Below are 25,428 nucleotides of genomic sequence, written 5' to 3' on the forward strand. Positions count from 1 at the left end.
GACTGGTGACAAGGTTTTGGTGACTTTGTGAATAATCATTACAAGAGGAACATTGCATAAAAGTTTAAAATATAATAGTTTTTTTGGTAAATGATAGGAATCGGGGATTCTCACATTTACAATAAGGATTTGGGATTGTGAAATGAGTATCATTGGAATCATGTTCAATTGATCTACATCATAATGTAAAGATCATAGACAAACATAGTGTCCATACTTGGAGTATGGCATAACTATTGTTTAGAAAAACAAAGTGTACATGCTAGGAGCATGGGATGACTGTTGTTTTTATTCAAGTCTTAAGTTGATTTTTTGAAACATTATACAATGAATAATGTGTAATCAATATGGTGATAAATAAAAGATGGTTCTATTTATATTCAAAAGGGTTCTGAGACCATATTAGATTCGATTATTATTGTGTTTCACTTTGCATGTTTTGACTTCCAAAGTAGCTAGGTTATTCTTTCCGAATGACTAAGTTATTTAAACACTCCACAGTCGTTCATATGTTGGAAGTAGGTATGAATCAAGACTGTCATGAATCGGGTTTGTAGATGGCTAAATGGGTTTAGTCATAGCAATGGTTGCTACAACATTCATGAGTGCTCATAAGTTATGAGTATTGGAATAAACCCACGCTCACTTGTATCACTTCATGGAATTTATCTCGAGTGATCGTGAGATGGTAATATCATATAAATCTTCAAACCTAGAGATATGAGTTGTTACCTATGAGTTGGTTGTGCATTGATTGCACGTAAACGCATCAGTAACTTGATATTATAAAACGTGCCTTTGTGTACAATTCAACAAGTAGTAGAACAAGTATATGAGTCGAAGTTTATTTGTTTCTTCTAGAAATAGAAGCGATATCTGGGCCCCTCGATGATTTTGTTGTGACCTATGTACCGGCCGGTCAGAACTAAATTAATGTGTTCGATTAAGTTCTTTGTCAAACAAATCGAAAATCGGGAAACAAACTGCTGGACAATAAGTGCGACGTTGTTCCATGTATTTGTCCAGCTGATATCATGAGAATAGAGGATTATATGATCACTTATCTAAAATGGCGCTTCATATTTCAACAGAGTTTTCGAGAGCTACGATTGCTGGTTGGTTCATGAAGTAACATACGCAGATACAGTTATTAGACTTATCCAAGTGGGAGTCTATTGGATAAGGTGTCTAAGTCCATAACTTATTTGGTATATACTTGACCCGACCCGACATGGTCCATTTGGGTTGCATTTCATCCAAACTATTTATGGATAATTTTATGAGAGTTATACACATATGATTATTAATATATTATAAGTTATAATATATTAATATGAAGTCATGTTATTTAATTAGTCTTAGTCTTAAATTAATTATGAATTAATTTAGAGATTAAAAGGAAGACTAATTAAATTGTGGGCCATTATATTTTATATAGTGTGGGCTAATACTCATTAGTTAATAGGCTAGGGTTATATGGAAGTCCATGGATGATCCATGGAGCTTTTAAACCATGGATCATTGGAAAAGGAAAGGTCATGGGTTATTAGGGTTTCACCCTAATCATGTACACTATATAAGCATGCTTATGTTGCATGAAATAGCCACTAGTGGAACTAGTATGTGTGTTTGTGTGTGACCGATTTTATAAGTGTGTATACTCTCTCTCAAAGTTTTCCAAGAGTTTGTGGTGATTTGTGATTCCATTTGAGGCATTCACACTATTGGTGCTTGGCCCTCAAACTCCTTAGGAATCAAACTCATCATCAAAAGGTATGTAATCTCATCTAATTCTTTTATGTTTAAAAGTACCCCATGCCATGTTAGATAGGTTATGAACCTTGGAAAAATTATTATTTTGCATGTATTTAGACAAACATAGATCCAAGGTTTATTAGGGTTGCATGCACACTTAGGAAGTGTTAGATTGCTCAAAACCCAACAGAAACAACACATAGGCAGAGAGAATGATTTAGATCCATGTCTCGGTCTATACCATAATATCTAGAATGGAGGAATATATGATCCCTTATCTAAAGGACACGCGTATCTGATAAGATCAGAGTTGACAATGACTTTAGAAAGCTACGATTTCAGATCAGGATCTGAAGTCATACGCAGAATAATTATTAGACTTATCCAAGTGGGAGACTGTTGGATTAGTGTCTAAGTCCATAACTATTTTGGTATGTACTTGACCCGATGGTGTATGGTCCTTTTGGGTTGCCTTCACCAAATCAACTTGATAGGATGAATTATGAAGAGAAATGATTAAATATGATTTATTAATATATTATGAGAATAATATATTAAAGGAGAAATCATATTTTTAATTAATATTAGTCAATAATTAATAAGAATTAAGTTTGTGGCTAAAAGAGATTAATTAAACTTAAGGGACTAGAATTGTAATTATAATATAATTGCAATTGGGCTATGGATTACCTTATAATATAAGGTTGGACGAATTCTATGGGGAAACCCATTAGAAATCGTCTAAGGCTTATTAAAGAAGGGTCCATGGGTTGCTTAGGGCCTAAACATCCAAATTAAGGTTCCCTAGTTGTAAACCCTAATAGCCTACATGTATATATAGTACCCTTAAGCCCCAAGAACGTGGTGAACTTGTTCTCTAGGGTTTCCACACGTTTTGGGCAGCCTCCTCTCTCCTTATTCTTCATCCTCTTGCTCTTGGTGTTTGTGAACCATTAGAGGAGTGACATTTGTGACTTTAAGCTTTCTAAAGTCATTACAAGGAGGAATTGTGATTGTTATTGCTACATAACAATCATGGTAATATCTTAAACCCATTCTTATGTTAATATTGATTATCATATGCTAGATTTAGGGTTTAAAGTCTTGGATGAATAGCATGTACAATAGAGAAACCTAGATCCAAGCATTAGGGTTTGTATGAGCACATAGGATGTTCTTATGGCCAAAAACCCATCAGCAGCAACCTCATCATGCAGGATCTCATGAATCCTAGCATCCAACTCGCCTGTGCTCATCCGACCAATAACCTCGGGCAGTACTGACCCGCCCTGACCTCCCTCTCCTGCTCCCGATCCTGACCCGGATCCGCTCCCAGCATACCTCGAGACCACCATACTGAAAAACACCACAAAATCTCAGATACTTCCCACTAACCCGAGAACCAACTCCCAACTCAACCCTAGAGTTCATGGTTTCCCTGATACGCGTATGAGTCCCGTGCTTTCAGTAGTACGGGCCCATACTACCTTCCACACCTACCCATATTTGTATGAAGTATTACCACAACACCCTAGTTACAAATATACATAACAAGCGCTTAATCCTCACTCCTAGAGGAACACTGGAAATCTCATACAGAAGGAAACCCTAGGCTAGAAGGCATCATAAAACAAGCAACATTATCATGAAATCCTGAAGATCCCTAGCCTAGTACTAGCATGCTGTTCTATCAAAGCTCGAAAACAAATATCATGTATGGTATTTTGGGGTTACTTACTGGCTCCGGATGATCGTACCTCAGCGTCCTCCTTTTACTTATTTTGAAAACCATTTTAAATTCTCTTTTAAAAACTCTCCTTGATTTGAGACTGGATTCACACGAATGTTCCTCCATTTCACTCAAACCAAGGCTCTGATACCAACTTGTAACGACCATAAATTTTCAACAAATTTTAACTTTTCAAAAACATCCCAATTACTTTAAGTTTTTACAAAAAGGTTTTCAATACATTTATTATCAGAGTATTCCCAGAACCATAACATAAAACATAAACACGAGGAGCGGTACGATCACGCCTTTGCCTTGCCACGGTCTCCTGAAGAACCTGAAAAACATTAAACCACAACTCTAAGCCCAAAAGCTTTGTGAGATACCCCCAAAATACCAACCACGTATACCATACACACATAACATGCTATATCAAAACAATCACAGAACAGCCATGCATATCGGGTCTACTGTGTGACTGGTCCTCCGTATCGGGCCTTCAGTCCACCTGGTCCACCCTCCGAGTCTAGTCATGTCCCTTGAGTCTGCAGTGTGGTTGGTCCGCCCGCACCGGGCCTTCAACCCAACTGGTCTACTCTCTGAGTCTACAGTATGACTGGTCCGCCCGCATCGGGACTTCAGTCGGCCTGGTCCACTCTCCGAGCCTCGACACGTCTGGTCCGCCCTCGTGGGGCCTACAGCCTATCCGAACCGCTCGCTGGGCCTTCGGAATAACCGGTCCGCCCTGGGTATGTTGGCCTACAACACAAAGCAGATCCCGCCTCAACCCATCCCCAGTCAAACAACCATGTGCACATAAACATACAATCATATAACAATTCGCATTCAATCAAACCGATCTAGCAGATCACATATCATAACATACTCTAAACAGGATACCGACCTAACATGTCACTAGCATATACCATCCTAATACTTGGATGCAAACATAACAAGGAAACAACATAACAACGATACCCGAATTACAATCCGATAAAGGGCCGGCCTTGGTGCCTTAGACCCTGTTGATATAGTGAGGATAAATCACCTCGCGATTGCCGAAACTCTGAACTGAAGAAGTAGATTCCCGAATCACCAACTCACCGAAAATCCCGAACTAGCTATCATAACAAAATAATCATTAGGCCAAACATACATCCACTTATTGGGCCAAGGCCAAAGTCTAAATCTCCTACAAAGCCCAATATTGGCCCAATTTACTAAATTGGGACCTCCTCACCAAATGGGCCTAGATCCAAGGTCCATAATAATAATTGGGCCAAAAATACTCTATCCACACTATTCAATCAAGGTCCAATCTTATTATCCCAATGACAGCCCAAACCAACAAGGCCTAAACTTAAAATGCCACAGAGGGGGTACGCTGGGCGTACAACAATGCTCACAAAATGGGATTGGGGCACTGGCTCGCTACGTTGGGCGTACTCCCATGTTACGCGGGGCGTAACCTCGTGGTTCAACAAATCCATGCAACTGCTTAATGGCTTAAGCTATTAAGCCCAAACTTCAGATCCTTAGGCCAAATATGCTTAGGATTCATAAAGTCTCAAACTTTATCACCTGGGACGTCCATAAAGCTCTTAATCCAAGGTCTTAATCCGTTAAGACCTACTTATCTCACACATAAAACAACCTCAGCCCTTGGGACCTCATTTTTCTCACTCAAGACCTCTCCTAAGGTCTGAAAGGACAGATTATCTTGACCAACTCGAAACATGCAACAAGATGAGGACTTTTGGGACAAGAATGGTGTCAAAGCTTCACAACACATAGATCTACACAATATGAATGTCAAGCAAGAAGCTTTATACCTCAAATAGGCTCCAAAGGATGATGTCTTTCCAAATCTATAAGCTCCAGCCGTTCCTCTCCTTCTTTGACAACTTATCCTTTCTTCCTTTAGCTTCTCTTTTGCCAAAATAAGCTTTCCAAGACTAAACACACCCAACCAAGGAGGTAATACGGATATCTACATGGGCGGAGCCAATAGGGGGCTAGTGGATGTTCCCCCCCCCCCCCCCCCCAACACCATTGATATTACTGTATTACCAAACAAAGCCCCCTTTCAATTATATGCTCATCTCCTTCACTCAAATGGTTATATATATATATATATATATATATATATATATATATATATATATATATATTACGATGTACGTTTAAGCCCCCGCTAATCTAAAATTCTAGCTCCGCCCCTGGATATCTAGGGTTTATGGGGGTAAGAGAGTGCTTATGGAGGCTAAGGAGGAAGCCTTTATGTTCTTTATATAGTGGTTGCCTCAAAATTAGGGTTTTGGGGATTCTGAGAGTACATTGGGCGTACCTCTAGTACGCTGGGCGTACTCAACCATGCACCCGCGTTTCTTTCCCCCACTACGTTGGGCGTACGTCCAGCTTACGCTGGGCGTACCCAGCATGATCCCTTTTTCATGCATGGTCTCCCCTTTCCACTTTTCCCTTAAGAGCTACAATCAATATTATCTTCGAAATGCCGAAACTCCTCTACTCTAAACCCGCTCCCGATAAACTTTACATTCACACGAGGGTGGCGAGAAGCCCTATGCTTCTATCAACATACACCAGTCTGAAACCTTCTCGGACAAAACCCATTTCCCGTAAAAGGACCAAAATTACCCTTCCTCTTAAATCTCAGGGACTCATAATTAAATACTTTGAGAACGGGGCATTACAACAATTGTTGATTTGACTGCAATTGAAATTGTAATAGCAATACATATGGCCATAATTGCAGGATCCACTCTAACAACCTCAAGTTTCTTGCGTCAATTATCACTGTAAATATAAGCATCACACACTAGTTATTTTTTGTCTGCCATACAAACAAATCTGAAAAAAATTAAGGGAAATTACTTTTCAACTTCAAACCATAAAACCAAACATTGTCACATACCTGTTTCCAGATGCTTTGTGATTTTGTTAGCGTTGCCTAGACTTTCACCAATCTTAGAAATTGGATTCCTTGAAAGGACTGCAGGTAGGGCACAGAAGCAGAAACCAGGTTTATTTTAAATTAGGATCAAATCCACATAAAATTAAATCAGAAAGTCATTAGTTACTATTTTAATGTGGAAAACTAACTGGGATCTTATTGATATGCTACAATTACAATCTTTATCAAGTTCAAATATCATACCTACAGTAGAGATAAATATAAACAACATGAAAAAAGTTAAGGTTGTATTACCATTCAAGATTAGTGCATGTAGCCTCACAAGACTGTTGACCTCCTTCATTGATTGGAGCATGTTGCTGCCAGCATTAAGTACCTACTTCAATAAATAGTTTATAAATGTAGGAACCTGCTACTGGTAGGTTACAATTATGTATGTTCACCTATCAAGGTATTACTTGCATAATTGATTTTTTATCTGTTTATTTATTCCAATATAGACAATGAAGTTATTTTGGTCTTTAATAACAATCCAAGAATGGAAATGAATTCCTTCCATCCTCTCATGTAGCGATCGTCTTCTGAGGTATTAATTAATTTAATTTCTTGAATGCTAGTGGGCTTGGATTGGTAATTATCATCTTGGATTGGATTGGACCTTCATGATTTTGGGCCGAGATGTAAGTTGCCCATAAGCCGTATGCGGGGCGTAACCCATCGTACGCGGGGCGTAGTGCCTTTAGTGTGCGCGGGTTGTGAGAGGCGTACGCGCAGTGTACATAGAGGTACACCCAGCGTACGCGACCAGGTGGCGAAACCCTAATTTTAGGGTTTGAGACGTATTTAAACCCCATTATAGCCTCCCATTTGGCCTCCTCACTTATCCTTCACCCCCGGAAAACCCTAGTTCGTCCCTTTTTCCTTGTTGTGTGTGTGGTTGATATTTTGGGCTTATTTTTGTGAAGAAAAGTTAGGAAGAAGAATAAGAGAAGTGGAAGAATGAGAACTTGAGTACCTTGAGCTCAAAGATCTGGGATCATTTCTTCATTTGGCATTCAAAAGAGGTATAAAGCTTCCAACTTTCCTCTTGTAAGCTTAGATCTAGGAGTTTTTGGAAGTTTAGACCTTTTAGGTCCAAAGGAAGAACCTTTATCATGCAACTTCGTTTTTAGAGCTTGGGATTGCTATACTTGAAGCTCAAAGTGTCCCCATAGCAGTAAAGTTTTGATTTTTGAGGCTTTCATGAAGCCATGCATGAGATCTAGCCACCTTCTTGGTTATAAATGGTTGTTTTTAGAAGTTTGAGCTTAAGGGAGTCTTGTAAGCCATCAAGTAAGCAACTTTATGGTTTAAGACGTGGGATAAGACGCGGATCTAAGATTTTAGCTTCTGACTCGGATTATTAAGCACTTAATGAGACTTTTGGCTTAATAGGGCTGTACGCTGAGCGTACAAGGAGGTACACGCCGCATAAAAGCCAGCAACCAGTATGCTCAACGTACCTTGGTGTACGCCCTGCGTACGTTGCCAATTTGGGCTTCGAACGTTTGGGCCTCGGTGTGGGTTGAGTTTTGGACTTAGGGTCTTTGGGCCTTAGTGGCCTTTAGAATTCAGTTGTTATGGGCCAAAGATTAGTATTGGGCTTAAGTAAGGCCCAATAAAGGGCTTTGGGCCCAATGGAGCAAATTGAGCCATTAGTGGGGCCATGGATGGACTTAGAAGGAATTGAGGGTTTTGGGCCATGTTGTGACCCATGCCATAGCATGGGTAAAATGGTCATTTTACCCATAGGAGAATCCCTATTCTGATTTAGTATTTTATTTCCCATGATAGCTAGGAAGCAGCCGGAGCAGCAGTCAGGGATTTCTCATTCAGGAGTTCAGCAGTTAGCATCACGAGGTGAGTTTCCTTCTAGTAGGAACGAGTCTAAGGCCCAATGTCGACCCGTTTAACTAGTAGTAGTTTTCGGACTTCGGTCCGATGCAACAGTTAGAATTTTTGATGCCTTCGTGGCTTAGACAGGGTTTATGTGTTATGTGTTCCAGGCTACGACTGATGCAGTATGCAGTTTACGTGTTTATGCTAGTTAATATGTTTATGTTATGCTATGTTATGCTCAATTAGTTTTCGGACTTCGATCAATGCAGTTAGTTCTAGACTTCGGTCCGATGCAGGGGACAAGGTCCTAGTCAGTTTCGGACTTCGTTCCGATGCAGTTAGTCCCGGACTTCGGTCCGATGCAAAGGGCAAGACCCTGGTTAGTTCCGGACTTCGGTCCGATGCAGAGGGCAAGACCCTGGTTAGTTCCGGACTTCGGTCCGATGCAATTTCCGGACTCCGGTCTGATGCAGTGGGCAAGGCCCAGTATGTGTTATACATTATTGTATGGTATGTGGTAGTTTGGGGGAGCTCACTAAGCTTCGTGCTTACAGTTTCAGTTTTGGTTTCAGGTACTTCCACAAGTAAAGGGAAGAGCTCGGGATGATGGCATCGCACACACCACAACTTCATTTTGTCCTGGGAGTTGATTTAGCTTTTCATTGATATGTTTTGATTCAGTCCTGATACAGTTTTCTTGTGATACGTGTTATGGTTTTGAGATATTGACGCATGAGTCTTATTTTATGGTATTGATATAATGATTTTAGTAATGATTAAACAAAAACTTTTGGGTCGTATTTTGGGATGTTACATCTCAAGTCTCAAGGAAGGGTGAAATCCACCAAGCTTGAAATTTGAAAAATGACAATAAAATTATATTTCGTCCATTCGGCAACCAAACATGTCATGGAATGGAATCTCAAATTCCATTTCCATTCAATTGAAGCAAGCTTGTAATTGTGGATATATATATATATATATATATATATATATATATATATATATATATATATATATATATATATATATATATATATATATATATAAGGATGAGTTATATGAGTTATGCAATAACATAGGGTACCATAGCACAATAGTATGTCAATGCGGTGCTTTTTTTTCTTTGTGACGACAAATCGGTAAATGAGAGGTCCAGTTTCTCCAATTTATTGAATTCAACCAAGCACGAAACATAATAAGAACTTTCCGGAATGGAAACCATAAACATAAGTAGAGCAATAGATGGAAATGCTAATGTCTTATGTTCACATATAATATTTATTATTTCTATCGAAATGATAATGTCTTATGTTCCAATAGGATGATAATATTATTATAAGTTTTAATGATTTAAATGTAAATTCATAAGGTCATTTTTTATCATATTCAGAATCTGCAATAGTAATAGTAAAATCACTAAGAACAGGGTAAGAAAAAAAATCATACCTCATTTTCTAATAAAGCAAATTAAAGTTGTCTAATTCAAGCTTAAGGTAAGAGAAAAAAAATCATCTTTTAACCTCTGAATGATGATATTAATATGGATTTAATGGTGGAAATAAGATAAATGTTTCGACACACAAGTAAGTAGTAAATCTGAAATGAAAGAATTTACTTGCGGTTGTTCTTGCAATCTCAAAACAAAGCTTTTGACCTTCCAAATTGTTTGTTGGGCTGTTTTGATAAGAAAGTCAATTGGTAGATCTTGTATAACGGAATTAAGTATTAAATATACTATGATTAAAAGGAGAAAAATATTATCTTTTATAATTGGCGATGAAAGGTTTAGGAGTCTATATCTATGAAATTGATTTTGTTCCTCCCCAATTCATCGTTGGTCATCCTGCATCCGTAACGGAAATTAAGGACCATCCCCCTCCCTTTTGTCGATCATTATCGTCAACTTACAACACATCGTTGAATAACATCGTCTGATTCAAAAAGAAACACAAAGAATAAAGAAGAAGCAAAAGAAAAACATGGAGGACGATGGCGGCGAAATACAGGGGGATATCGAATCCTCTCAAAATCTCGTAAGAAGAAGTAGAAGTTCAAAATACTCACCAATTGCACTGTATATTTCTACTTTGACGAACTCAAAGTCGGAGAAATCAACAACTGCACTGTGCATGAAGGGGTCTACTCCTCGGTAGATCGAAAATCACATGAACATGACTTGGACTTCTTCATCTAGTGTGACCGATCTAGTCTCATCAAAGCATCGTTGAGGGAATCACAAGTGAAAGTAAAAGGAACCCAAAAGGGAGGAGTCTATTGAAAAATCTATGGCGTCGTTTGATGGAGGAGCTACAGATAACATGAAACGGTGGGAAAAAAAGGTTCGAGAAGTGGTGAAGAAGTAGCAGAGAAGCAGTGGAAACAAATATTGGGTGAGAGAGTCGGTGGAGAAGTTCGAAGATGAGACGGTGGAAGGATCAAGAAGTGAGACGATGGAAACAAAGTGAAGAAGAAGCTGAGGCGGTGACTATGGTGGAGTTTATATAGGAACCCTGGCCAGACACTGTTTATATAGGAACTCAAAATTAATATATATATATATATATATATATATATATATATATATATATATTTGTTAATTTTGTAATATATAATCATATCTTAGGACATATCAAATTGAGTTTTAATCTAGTAAAAGTGGTTTTATAAAGTGGTTTTTACCTTTAAAAGGATGTGAATAACATCCCGTTTTGCACAAGGGTAATGCTATAAATATTTTTTTTTTCTAATTCCATCCCGATGTACTTTTTTGTTTTTTTGTTGTTTTTTCCTTATTTTGTTTTTAATTCTTATTTATTTATTTATTATTATTATTATTATTATTATTATTATTATTATTATAAATTTTGGTAATCATATAAAATTCGGACAACATTTTAAAATCCAGATGAAATTTTAAAATTTGTACGACATTATAACGTTGGACGAAATAATAAAATTCGAACGACGATATAAAACAGAACAAAAACAAAGTTTGTCTTTATTTATCACGGATATATTAATTGGTTTGTTATTACATTTGTGTAGTGCGTTATGTGGATTGAAAACAAAATTAATTTTTTGTTCCATTTTATATAGTCGTTCGAATTTTATAATGTCGTCCGAATTTATATTGTTGTCCGAATTTTATATGGTTATCGAAATTTATAATAATAAAAAAATAATAGAAAATAATAATAATAATAATAATAATAATAATAATAAATAAAAGAAAAAACAAAAAAAGAAAAAAGGGGAAAAAATAATGTTAAATTAAATATAAAAGATTGATTAGAGGTAGGGGTAAAATTAGTTGTTAAAGGGTCACAACTCTTGGCAAAATACGCCGCTTCTTTTATTTTGGGGAAAATAACTTAGGAGGGTAACTACATTTTATATGTGTTCACATATTAACAACTTCTTATTTTTTGTAAATGATAAAGCAGCTAACTTGTTTTAACTGTTTAAATTATACCAATATTACCGGCTAATACCTGTTTTTACCGGTAACTCAAAGGGAAAATGACTTAGGAGGGTAACTACCTCTTATCCGTGTTCACATGTTGGCAACTTCTTATTTTTTGTACATAAGAAAACAACTAACTTGTTTTAACTGTGTAACATCCCAAAAATCATGACCAAAAATTTTGTTTTTAATTTAATACTAAAACCATAATTGTCAAACCATTAATTTAATACTCCGATATCGGGCCCCGCACAGCATCAAGCCCTGCCTGGCATAGAGTCTCGCTCGGTATACAGGTCTGTCTCTCTTAGGCCCCGCTTGTCTCCGGGCCCCACCCGCTAAACACATACAATCATATAACATGCTAACACATAAAGAAACATACTCTACTATATCTCTGTCCTAAGAAACATACTATGCTAATAATGAGATACGGAACATCGTCCGTACTCAGCTAGTGATGAGATATGGGACCTCGCCCAAACTCACCTCCTTACCAGGCACATACAAGTGTCACACAGACAACAAGTATAATCTAACATGCAAACATTCCTCGGGCACCCGCTCGACATCGGACCTTGGTCTGGAATAACATACTAGCATCCAATGCCTAGGGCTAACCCCCGGGTCTTCTCACTCATAGACTACATGGGCTGACATTGTGGCCTTAGACCCATTCACACAGTGAGGAGTCTCACCTTGCACTGCTGAAGCCCTGGCTGGAACTAGTTGAGTACGGATGAAGTTTCGTATCTCATTATTAGCATAGTATGTTTCTTAGGATTGGGATACGGCAGAGTATGTTTCTTTATGTGTTAGTATGTTATATGATTGCATGTGTTTAGTGGGCGAGACTTAAGAGAGACAGATCTGTATACCGAGCGGGGTCCGATGCCGGAGTATTAAATTAATGGTTTGACAATTATGGTTTTAGTATTAAATTAAAAACGAAAATTTTGTTCATGATTTTTGGGATGTTACACAGTTAAAACAAGTTAGTTGTTTTCTTATGTACAAAAAATAAGAAGTTGCCAATATGTGAACACGGATAAGAGATGGTTACCCTTCTAAATCATTTTCCCTTTGAGTTACCGGTTAAAACATGGATAAAAGGTGGTTACCCTTCTAAATCATTTTCCATTTAAGTTACCGATTAAAACATGTATTAACCGGATAAGAGGTGGTTACCTCCTAAATCATTTTCCCTTTATTTTGTGCCACTACTTTTGCTCAATGTCTGGTTCCTCGTCAGCTCTTACGAGTTAGGTCCATGTCGAACAGCAGACTCACCAGTCACGAGTCACGACGCACGACGCACGACGCACGACTAGTCAGTGGCCACCTTCGTCTTGGACTCTTATCCACGAAAACTTGTCTCCTAGTCCTAACAGCTAGAGCCCAGCCAGGCCCACGTTGGAATATTTTGCACTAATGTCTCTTCGAGTTTCTTCAACAGCTACAGGAACCTACGAGGCTAGTACCGGCTACACATAACGTTGGAATTTTTTGCAATAATCCTTCCTTCATAGCTTCATTCGGCACATAAATATTAGTGTTAGTCGCTTAACCCTAATCCTCCATTCCTGCATTGCGATCTACAATGCATCTCTTGTCGTTCCTGTTATCGTCTTACTGGTAGGTATCCCCGACCCCGCTTTTATTCTACTGTTCGAAGTTCATGTTGCAGTTCTAATTCTGGATGTGGCTTAGTGTCTACTCATATCCCTGAAATCATTGCTCGCATTAGTAACTAATTTTTAGATTACATTGAGTTTCTGTGTATGTGTGTGGTTGGGGCAGCCGCAGGAACAGTAAGAAATGATTTGGGTAAATTTAAGAATAATTTGAACAAGCAGCCTCACTTAACTACAAAAACACTAGGATTATTTGTGATTAAATACAAAAGCAACATCAACATGTTTAGTAGTTAGTGTGAAGTCAGAAGTGTTTGGCAATATCTTTGTTTGCTTGTGGGAAGAGTCATTAGTTGCTCAATCAATCGCATGTGAATTACACCTGTTGTTGTAGTTAAGTAAAAGGGTAATTTGTGAGAATTACCTTCCTTTAGAATCCTTGTTGTCTATTCAATGGCTGGATGGTTGAACTTTCAAATACTTTTGTGTAAGGATTTGTGCAGGCATGTTGAATTATGTTGATAATACTGGGGTTGGATTTTGAAGTATCTTTCCAAGTAGGAGTGTAAGAATTCATGTAGGCCTGTTGGTTTGATACCTTGATGGACCAATTGACAATTGAAAATGGAGCTGAAAATGATATCCAACAACTACCTGCAAGCAATGATGAGTTTGGAGGTGTGATGGTAGAGATGAAGGAGCATATGGTCTCAGATGTCTTTCGTACTCTGCTTAAAAGTTCAATGGCGCATTGGAGATCACAGGTACACCTTGTTGGGTTGGGGTTTTATTAGCTTTCCATTTTTGTAATTCTGAGATGGGTTTGGGTTTGACAGGGCAAGAAGGGTGTTTGGATTAAACTGCCAATTGAGCTATCGAATCTTGTGGAGACTGCAGTTAAGGTAGGTATCTACTATCTAATGACTGTTGGATAAATTTATGAGAAGAAACTGATATCATTCTATGTTAAGGTCATAGTCATACATGGTGATTACTGATTAGATAATTTTTTTTTTTTTTTTTCCCTTCCTGAAATACATTGTTATTGGAACTTGCAGGAGGGTTTTGTGTACCACCATGCTGAACCCAAGTACCTGATGCTCCTTTACTGGATTCCTAAAACTATAAATCCAATCCCTGCAAATGCTTCACATATAGCACGTGTTGGAGCTATTGTCTTAAATGATAGGCGAGAGGTATATTCTATTATTACACCAACTTTCTATATTTCTTCTTTTGTTTGTTTTGCTATTATGGTGCTTTATTTAATCAGATCGCCTCATCTTTTTATTACTCGGATACTCCCTTAAATGAGAGTTTTGCATGCTTTTCGTCCCTGGACCATCTAACTTATAATTTCTTCTATACCACTACCACAAAGATGATTCATGTGGTTGAGTTTTAAGATCAAATCTAAAAGTAGTACTCTCTCCCTTTTTCTCTCTTCCACCCTCCTTCCTCCCTTACTTTCCTTCACTCTCTCTCTCAGTTAACATCTTTCTCAATAACAAAAATCTAATTTTTTTATTGGGAGAGAATGGAAAACTAAAAATACTTTACACACACACACACAACACTAATTGGGCGGGTATCGAGTTCCTGATTGGCCTGAAAGGGAAACACTTATGACTTAACCCTCTCTAATCCTACTTATTCCCACCTTTCTATAAACTATATACTGTTTAGTAGCCAAAAAGTCCTAGAAAATGTATATTTGGATTTTTTTTAGATTAGCTGACTAGATGTTTTTTTTTTTTTTTGGTTTGTAGATGCTTGTTGTCCAGGAGAAGATGGGGCAACTACGAGGCGTTTGGAAGGTCTCTACTGGAATTATTCATGAGGTGTATGTTTCTACAGAAGTTCATTAATTTTTTTCAAATTAGGTTACAGTGCTTTTCTCTAATAATCTGACGAGAGTCCATTCTACAGGGTGAGGATATTTCTGTAGGGGTGGTTAGAGAGGTCAAAGAAGAAACAGGAGTAAGTTTTGAGCTTCTGATGTGCATTTTGATACTATCCCTGATCTCTGTGTTCAAAATTAAAATGGAATTCTTACATAAGGTTGATGGTTTTAACTCTTTCAGATCGATACAGAGTTTGTTGAAGTACTAGCATTCAGGTATACAAAATAAACTTTTTTTTTTTTTAAAGTTTTTTTTTTTAATGCATATATATATATATATATATATATATATATATATATATATATATATATATATATTCTGATCTGAACACCATTATTGTTGAAGAAAAAGCAAAAGATAAATAAATAGCAACTAAAAAATGGCACTATCAACATTTGGGTACTGTAGCTTGTGATATTTATGCATACAAATTGATGCAATTGGCAGTCAAGAGCACAATGTATTCTTTGGGAAATCAGAACTATTTTTCATGTGCATGATGCGTCCATTATCGTATGACATCCTCGTTCAAGAAACAGAAATTGAGGCAGCCAAGGTACTACTTGTACACACTACATCTAACTCCCTCTTCAAACCACCAAAGGCTATTCAGTGTCTTATAAAGGAAAGGATAAAAGTGAAAATAAATAAAAAATGAGCAGTTTGGTGGACCTGCCAACACTTGTTTTGCTCATTTTTGATTGCCCACTATTTTGTATGTTCTCATTTAGTTATTTTAATGTCTGTGAGGGTAGCCAAGTAACAAGTTTGTTGAAAATGCTTCATTTTGGCCTCTTATAGCAGGTATTATAGGTTTTAGATGCTTAGTTGCCTGCTGTCATATATTGTCCACATGGTGATAGACCCTTGTTAAATCTATCGTATATCCCATGCATTGTAAAGCTCACACTAACAGAAATTCTTGATAATATTCGTAAAGATAGTTTCTCACAATTCTAGAGGTGAGAGTCTCTCCAAAAGAAGAACAATGTTCTCTTACAAATTAATTCTTAGCTACTCAAAACAAAATCCTACAGAGGGATAAATACTAAACAAGATTCAGGGAAGTGGTCCCAAAAACAGACCCGGGACAAGGTTAGTGCTCCCACATAACCTAACCAATAACAGATAAAATCCCAAAAAGACCAAACTACCCCTGAAACTTATAATAAAGCAAATCTACTAAAAGCAATCAAGGCTAAGTTGGGGCTTATCAATACCAGCAGCCCAAACTTTCACCTTGTCCTCAAGGTGAAGATAAGAATGGGTAACCTTTGTATTCTTGTTCAAGTGTAGTGGCCAACATATTGAAGGGTAAACCTGAAGCAACCAACCATGCAAATATAACATCAGTGGCCCAAGAGAAGAAACGAAAAATCCCTCAAACTTCTCTTTATCAAACTCCTCTGTGAGATGTTTCTCTTTAGGCTCTTCAAACTTTGGCGGTTAAAACAGGTGTCTTCCCCTCAAGTTCTTTCGACTGTACAAAATCATACTCATTGATGGCATCAACCATTGACAGAACCACATACTCTTTCTTATTCCGCTTCTCAATGAAATGAACCCAGAGCTGTCGACAACCTTCTTGCTCTCACTATTAATGTAATAGATGTCATTTTGTCCATCTTTCATCCTGGTTACATAAATCCTTCAAGATTGTCATTTCATATCTAAGCAATTCAGTGAGGTTGGTCTTGCGTATTGAATCCTTTGGAGTTCCAAACTTTAGATTCTCAGAAAACGTTTCAAAAATCTTGGTGTAGTCTTCCTTGTTCTTTGTATGCTCATGGGAAAACCCAATGCCTTCACAGGAGGTCCCCATAGGTCATGTGGTTCCAGACAACCCATGCTTGCTTCTTGCTTGTTAGGATTCACAAAATCAACAACCTCAGAAAGATATTGATTATCCGGGTGATGTAACTTTGTGAGTTACTTGGATTGTCAGTGATGTTGCGGATCGAATCCACTACCCTATTTGAATCCTCATTGCATTTCCAGACTTGGTTTTATTTTTTTTTGGATCCGGTTTTAGATTGTTCACTTGACCATATTCATCCGCTTCATTCATGTCAGGCTCTAATCCATAACCTCAAATTGCTCACTCATTTCTACTGATTTCACTTGTAGTTTGTCGACCTTCTCCCCTCTTATTCCAACTACATCACTTGTCCAGAATGTCAAGTTTTGAATTCACAGGTTGGAGTTTGTTTTCCTTAGTAGTACATGAAATGGTATTTTGTTGAGCTATCTTCATAAACTTTTCCTTTTGAACATCTTTTATCAAAAATACCACTGGCGTTGCCACTATCTTTTTCCACGAACAAAAACTCCTCCCCCACAACACTTCTTCAATCTATTTCCCACATATGATTTTGCACCTAGAATTCCATACACTTTGGAAGATAATACACATTTTATGCCTTAATTGCATGAACTTCCTCTGTGGTAGTTTGCAGCCTCATCAGCAAAACATAATGAGCTTCATTTTCAAAAGATTGATTCGGTTTCTCATTGTGAATATCAAATTGGGTAACAACCGTGCAATTGGTGGCATGTACTGCTGATGATGCATAGTAACGTTCGATCAAGTGGGCAACAATGGAAAGTGTTTGTGCGAGGCAGTTGGATACAATTTGAGGGAGGATTTGTGTGATATGGTTGGTGGGGGAAAGAAAAGCATCTCAATTTTCTACAGGTGAGCATTAGAAGCATTAATTTTACCTTCGGAGCGGATAGATTTAGTGGCAAGGAGACGAAAGAAAACGTGAAAAGTGGAGAGATCGCCATGGGAGCAGGGTTTCTAGTCGTTACTGACTTTTGCAGGCCTGGGCTTTCTTTATCCTTTAACTTAATTGCCCATTTCATAGCTTGGTCCAGATCACGTGGGCACAAAATTCTTATTTCATCCCTAATGTGTTCATTAAGCCCATTTAGCACTTGACCTAATATTACGTGGTCAGACATTCCATTTAACGGAGCCGTCATAACGACGCTCCGTTTGCAGTCTGTCTTCTTTCTGAGCTGAGAAATAGCCAAGCACTGCTCGTCTCCTCTCTTTGAAGATTGGTCTGGTACCAGAATCGCACAATCCGGATTCATCTCGTCAAGGATGTTCTGTTTCTTGTGCGATTCTTCTTGTTGCAAAATTGGACCTGTCATTCCTTCGCCATTTGCTTCAAATCCCGATAGTTGTGGTGACAACGGTGGTGGCAATAGCGATGGTGTATACGGCAGTGACATTGGTCGTGGAAGCTGCGGTGTTGACTCGGATTCCGATTCCGATTCCGAATCAGAAAGTTTTGATGATGCTTCTTCTTCCTTGTTAGTCGGTGGATGTTGTGGTGGTGATCTGTTGTGGCTGTCACGGACTCCATCCTCCTTTTCCAAGGTAGAGTAGTAAAGCTGTTTCCATTTAGCTTTCTCAGCTTCCATTCCTTCCCCTGAATGGTAAATCTTTTTCCATTTAGCTATCTCAGCTTCTGTCTCTTCCTCTTTGTTTATCTGGTTCTGATGATGGATCTCCATTTTCTTCACAATCTCTTGCAGCTCTTGTTGGATGATCTTCATCTCTTTTCTTGTTGCTGAATCCACAGGGATTGTTGTTGTTCTTCATTTTCCATCTTTCTCCCATCTTCATCCTAATTGTCTATCCTCTTTGCTATCATTTCTTCCCCAACATGAAATGCTCTGATACCAATTGATAGACCCTTGTTAAATCTATTGTATAATCCCAGGCATTGTAAAGCTCACACTAACAGAAATTCTTGATAATATTCATAAAGATAGTTTCTCACAATTCTAGAGGTGAGTCTCTCCAAAAGAACAATGTTCTCTTACAAATTAATTCTTAGCTACTCAAAACAAAATCCTACAGGGGGATAAATACTAAACAAGACTCAGGGAAATGGTCCCAAAAACAGACGTGGGACAAGGTTAGTGCTCCCACATAACCAATAACAGATAAAATCCTATAAAGGCCAAACTACCCCTGAAACTTCTAATAAAGCAAATCTACTAAATCCAATCAAGGCTAATTTGGGGCTTATCACATGGTGGACTAATTAGTTTTTATTTCATTCAAAGAAGCCACTCTTCATCTCCTTCAAACTGAATTATATACAGTTGAAGAGGATATACCCAACAAAACCGAGAATTATTATGAAGAAGATAACATAATCTTTGAATCTAGTATGGCTAGAAATAGATGTCCATATATACAAAAAAGTAACAATGATATAGGTCTAAATAGAAGTCGAATGTGTTTGCCAAGTTGACAAGTGTGAGAAAACATGTAAGAGCTTAGCTTTTCACAACTTACAAGAAACAAAATTAGCAGGATGATTATGCCAAAGTGTGGATGAAATTGCTCCAGGACCTTCATATGCCTCACATGAGATAACGTGATCAATAAGTTGTATTATTGAATGAATATATGATTATACGATATATATACACACACACACACACACACATTCAACCCTATACTCATAATAATCTGTCTAATATTCACCCGCAAGCTAAGGCCGGGTAAGGACTTGAAGCTTGGACCGTAACCCCTCAAATCTTTGTGAAGATAATGGCTTAGTAAATATATCAGCAATCTGATCATCCGTGGATATAAACTGAACGGAGAGTCTCTTAGCAGCAACTTTCTTTCTAACAAAATGAAAGTCGACCTCAACATGTTTCGTGCGAGCATGGAAAACAGGATTAGCAGACAGATAAGTGGCACCAAGATTGTCACACCATAAAATCGGTATTGTAGTAACCGGGATGCATAGTTCTGGTAATAAAGATTCAAGCCAGGTTACCTCAGCAACAGTATCAGCTAAGGCTTTGAACTCAACCTTGGTGGATGAACGAGAGACGGTCTTCTGTTTCCTCGGTGGATCGACGGTCATCCGGACACCCAGCCCAATCAACATCAGAAAAGGCGGTAATCATAGATTTTGCATCACCGTAGGCATGAATGGTGGTGTCACGAGATGGTGTAAGACGGAGACCAAAGGTACCGGTACCAGGAAGATACCGAAGAATCCGTTTGACAACAGACCAGTGGTTGACAGTTGGAGAATGCATGAACTGACAGACTTTGTTGACTGCATAAGAGATGTCGGGTCTGGATAAAGTGACATACTGCAAAGCGCCAACTACATGACGATACCGAACAGGATTGTCAAAAAGAGGACTGTCACCAAGAAACAAAGGAGCACCCGTAGGAAGAGGGGTGCTAACTGGCTTAGCCTCGGTAAGACAAGCAAATTTTAAAATGTCCAACATATACTGCTTTTGAGAGAGAAAGAGGCCAGTTCCACAATAAGCAATCGAAACGCCAAGAAAATAAGATAAAGCTCCCATGTCTTGAAGAGCAAAGGTCTGACTCAGGCTGCGAACAATCTGATCAATAGCGCCTTGATTGTTTCCTGTAATGATGATATCGTCAACATAAACCAACATGTAAATTCGCGTACCCTGAGCTGTCAATATGAAAAGAGAAGGATCAGTACGAGATCCTTTGAAGCCAAGACTGTAAAGAGCCTTAGACAAACAGTGAAACCAGGCACATGGAGCTTGTTTTAGTCCATATAAAGACTTATGAAGAAGACAAACATGATTAGGTTTATCTGGGCCAACAAAACCTGGAGGCTGGCGCAAGTATACCATTTCATTAAGATCACCGTGAAGAAAAGCATTTTTAACATCCAACTGTCGAAGGGGCCAGTTGTTGGACACAACAAGAGAAAGAACAACTCGAACAGTGGTGAACTTGACAACCGGACTAAACGTGTCATGATAGTCAATCCCGGGTTGTTGGTGAAAACCTTTAGCCACAAGACGAGCTTTGTATCGTGTAATAGCTCCTGTTTGATCCCGTTTAATTTTGTATACCCATTTACAATCAACAATGTTCATATTAGATGCAGGAGGTACAAGAGTCCAAGTAATTGTTTAAAAACCTCAAAAAACATCAGATTTGCGTTTAAGAGGAAAGATCCACATAAAACGAGTGAAATCATCAACACACAGTAAAAAGTAATTGTGACCATCAAAGGAGGTCATAGGTGTTGGACCCCAAACATCACAAACAAGAAGATCCAAAATATTTTTGCTATTAAAATTGGAAGAAGTTAAGTGAAGTTTAGAAGACTTCCCAATATGACAAGGTTTACAAAAACTATCAGAAACTTTATTAGAAATAGGGAGACAATACTTAGAACACATAAAATTAAAAAGTTGTATATGAGGGTGCCCTAGCCGTTGGTGCAAATGCCAGATGAAGCCTTGAAAGTAGTGAACGCAACTTTAGGAAGACTCTGAAGAGATGGAAGGATGATGGAGTAGAGCTCGTTGTTACTTGGACGTGTGAGGAGGGTAGTTTTGGTAGTATTGTCCTTCATAGCAAAAAAAGAAGAATGAAATTCAAAGAAAACGTCGTTGTCAAGATAAAATTTTTGAACGAAAAGAAGATTCTTTTTGATTTCAGGAACATGAAGACTATTGGATAAAGTAAAAGATTTTGAAGGAGAATAGAAACGAGTAGAACCAATATGTAAAATAGGTAGACCCATACCATTGCCAACATGAAGCGAGTCCTCACCAAAATAGGGTGTGTGGCTGTCAAGAGAGGAAACGTCATGAGAAACATGATTGCTGGAACCAGTGTCGGGAAGCCACGTGGTAGACTGAGAGCGATTGACAGCATAGTTGGCTGTTGGCGAGAGCGGATAGTGGTCTGGTCTCGGTTAGGGCATTAGGAAGGAATATGCCCGATGCCACACCGGTTGCAGGTACCTTACACCGTGTTTTGTGAAGATGCCTAAGGAAATTGGTTGTTGCGGGTGCCTCCTGATGGTTGAGTGTAGTTGCCTCGGCCACAACGGTTATTTGAAGTGCAACCTCAAGAAGACGAAGGACGGTTGGTATAAAAGGCTTGATGCGATGAAGCAGGGGCTGGGTTAAGTTGAAAACCCAGCTGAGAGGCAAGTTGTTGAATTGTTTGTAGCGTATCCGGAGGTGTAGTCGTAGGAATAGAGCGGATGGAAGAGGTGGTAGCGAAGGCTTGTACGGGTGCAACCGCGGGTATACTTTTCTTCACCATAAAATCATAATCAACGAGAAGACAACGGAGCTCTTGGAAGGAGGTGGGGACTTGTCGAGCCATGAGAGTAGACTTTAGCCCATTGTATTCCTTGCGAAGATCAGAGATCACAAGCATAATAAGGTCTTTCTCTTTGACAGGTTCACCAATATTGGCTAGGGCATCTGAGTATTCTTGAGCACGTAGAAGGTATGTAGAGGCTGCTTCATCAGATTTCATCTCGATTTTGAGAAGCTGTGTTTTAAGGGTATACTCACTAGATGAAGAGTGAGGAGCATAGGCCCGTTGTAGAGAGAGCCAAAGGTCCTTGGCTGTTGTTCCTTGTGCATGAGGATATGATGCTTCAGAGATGGTGGATAATAGAAGCATATGTACATGAGCATCATTAGCAAGCCATGCAGTGTAAGATGGGTTTGGTGTAGGATCTGCAGAGTCAGCCTTGTCAGCAGCCGGAAGGGTTTGAGTGGGACACGAAATAGTGTCATCGATATACCCAAAAAGATTGTTGGTAACAAGGAACCGCAGAATCATAATCTTCCAGAAACCATAATTAGTAGGAGTTAAGGTAAAAGGAAACTTATGAGAATTGTGTGAAGTCTTCTCGGTTGTGGAGAAGGGATTGATGATCGCCATCTGCTGAGGTGCTGTAAGATTGTTCTGGACTTGTGAAGTCTCTGTGAAGATTATTGGTTCTGGACTTGTGAAGACTCTGTGAAGATTATGGAACGTGTGTGAAGATGATCGCTTAAAGAAAAAAAAAGTGTGATTGCTCTGTGAGGATGTCAGGATCGTTCTAGTGAATTGTAACTGATCGGCAGCTAGGGTTGTAACCTAGCTGAGAAAAGACGCTCTGATATCAAGATAACGTGATCAATATGTTGTATTATTGAATGAATGTATGTTATATATATATATATATATACATACATTCAACCCTATACTCATAATAATCTGTCTAATAACATGAATATACGGTTTGGTTTGAAATATTGCATTCAAGCAACGGTTGTGTTGTGTATTGCAACATTGTCATCTCTATTTCACAAGTTTAGGTCTTTGTTTAAATACTCTGTTGACCATTCCTATTTACTATTTCCTCCCGAAAAAACATAAACATGCTTTGTTAGACCCATTTTCTATATACCTCTTTGTTTCCCTTCTAGCCTTGTATAAATATTTCATTATTCACAGACACCTATCGTTTTACAACTACATCAGTGCCATGTAACCTATCAAAACTGCTATTACATTTGACCCTTTTTAAATAACCTACATCAGTGCCATGTAACCTATCAAAACTCATGATGCTATTTTATGAGCAACATACAAACTATGAACCCTTTTTAAATAAACCAACTTATGTTGTTCCATTTGACCTTTTTCCTTTTTAATCACCTTGCCACCATGTTTTTTATTAATATAAAAACTTCATCAAACTACTTATCCTGCTGGACCTGGTTACCTTTATCCACCTGTATCTGTATGTCTTTTCCTTGTCAGCTGTAGGCCTTACATTCATTCATCTGACTTTATAAAATTAAGTTTGAGTATCGAGGTTGCAGTTTTGACCTAATTACCTATAAATGGGTCAAAACTTGCCTTTCTTCAAATATTTGATGTTACAACCTCCTAAATTGCTCTATTGAATTTTTTTGTAGATTATTATTAGAATGTTAGTTTTGTAATCATAATAATGCACAACTTGTTTAGACCTGTATTAAAAAAATGAAGTGCTGTATTTAGGTATGATTTAGATCACTCTTAAAAATAAATTGGTATTATCTGGCATTGATATTGGAAAATGTTTTGTGCACTGCAGTGGATGCCATTAGAGGAATATGCAGCTCAGTCTTGTGCTCAAGAACAAGAATTAAGAAAGTACATTACCCAGTTATGCATAGCAAAGGTAGAGAGGGACTACTCTGGATTTTCACCAATCCGGGTAACATCAGGATCAGATTCCAATGCTAATGCAACTTGCATTTACTTCAACAAGCCTGATTTAAACAAAAAAGGAGATAAAAAAAGAAAAATACAAATCTAGCCACTTCACTTTCCTTAATGGTTATTGTTATTCCCCACCAATTTTGCAATGCCCACTGCCAAATCAGTCTCCTATATTATAATCTTCTCAACCCAAGTACCTAACACTTGATTTTTGCAATATGGATCACCCTTTTGCTGTGAAAGTGGTTTTTGATAGAATATGAACAATTCCACAGTATTATTATTATTTTTTTGTTGGTGGGAGACTTACAAATAGTAAAGAATTAAAGTGGTTAAGTTACATAAGGCTGTTACAAATGATGGGAATCATTAAGGAAAGTGTGTATCATTAATGAATAAGGAAAAGTTTGTCTATTGTAACCTTTGGTTACTCAATGCAACAACTTATCACGTTTGTTTGTTTATTTGTACAATATGTATTTTTGATTTTTTGTGTATTTTAAAGCTGATACAAATTTGATGGTAATCCTGCACTATTAAACTATATATGTGTATGGGCTGAGGTGATGGTCAGTTTGTATTTTATGTCTATTATGCATTTATTTATATAAATGAAAAAATAATGTCTACCACTTGGCACCAGCAAATACAGTTTTAAGCAAAATGACGAGACGTGGCTGCAAACCACACTTTCCAGGTGTTATGTATCTCGCTACGTCTAAGGGTATTTCGGTCATTTTCTATGTTATTTATGTCCGCCTGAGCTCATATCCATATTGGTGCACAGTTACAGTTAGCCTAAAAAAGTAATATCTTTCTGTTCTTCTATTAAAGAATCTCATCATTTTCAGTCACAAGACAAATGTTGTTGTGTTTGTATTTCTCTTTCTTTACTGCACTTTCTTTCATGGGGTCTGGGGTATCAGCATCCTACCAACCAACTCCACCCTCTCCCCCACCACCACCACCACCTATTATTCCTTCATGTGAACCACCACCACCACCATCGCCTAGCGGTCCTCTCTACGGAGTGCCGCCACCACCTTCACCTCCACAGAACTGTCAGCCATCTATGCAAAGC

General features: G+C 38.1%; 1 protein-coding gene across 2 annotated transcripts; it reads left to right on the forward strand.

The window, feature by feature from the left end:
* The first annotated feature begins 13,052 nt into the window (after positions 1-13,052).
* On the forward strand, positions 13,053-24,873 carry LOC145048810 (nudix hydrolase 2-like). Of its 2 annotated transcripts, none has more exons than XM_078997425.1 (9): positions 13,053-13,398; positions 13,890-14,161; positions 14,234-14,299; positions 14,456-14,593; positions 15,167-15,238; positions 15,327-15,377; positions 15,482-15,516; positions 15,749-15,857; positions 24,220-24,873. In XM_078997425.1, exons 2-9 carry the CDS (start codon positions 14,000-14,002, stop codon positions 24,442-24,444), a joined length of 858 nt encoding a protein of 285 aa, XP_078853551.1. In that variant the 5' UTR covers positions 13,053-13,398; positions 13,890-13,999; the 3' UTR covers positions 24,445-24,873. The 2 variants fall into 2 exon arrangements, with proteins under 2 accessions (XP_078853551.1, XP_078853550.1); XM_078997424.1 differs by having other exon boundaries at positions 13,901-14,161.
* Positions 24,874-25,428: the final 555 nt, after the last annotated feature.

Source organism: Lactuca saligna, chromosome 5 (genome assembly GCF_052625555.1).
Source record: "Lactuca saligna cultivar CGN05327 chromosome 5, ASM5262555v1, whole genome shotgun sequence".
Taxonomy (NCBI): Eukaryota; Viridiplantae; Streptophyta; class Magnoliopsida; order Asterales; family Asteraceae; genus Lactuca; species Lactuca saligna.

Excerpts from the sequence above, each read along its gene's own strand:
- LOC145048810 (XM_078997425.1), top strand. The coding sequence starts at position 14,000 with ATGGACCAATTGACAATTGAAAATGGAGCTGAAAATGATATCCAACAA. Across the intron at positions 15,378-15,481 it reads AGGTCAAAGAAGAAACAGGA|ATCGATACAGAGTTTGTTGA; the intron begins GTAAGTTTTGAG and ends TAACTCTTTCAG. Across the intron at positions 15,517-15,748 it reads GTTGAAGTACTAGCATTCAG|TCAAGAGCACAATGTATTCT; the intron begins GTATACAAAATA and ends TGCAATTGGCAG.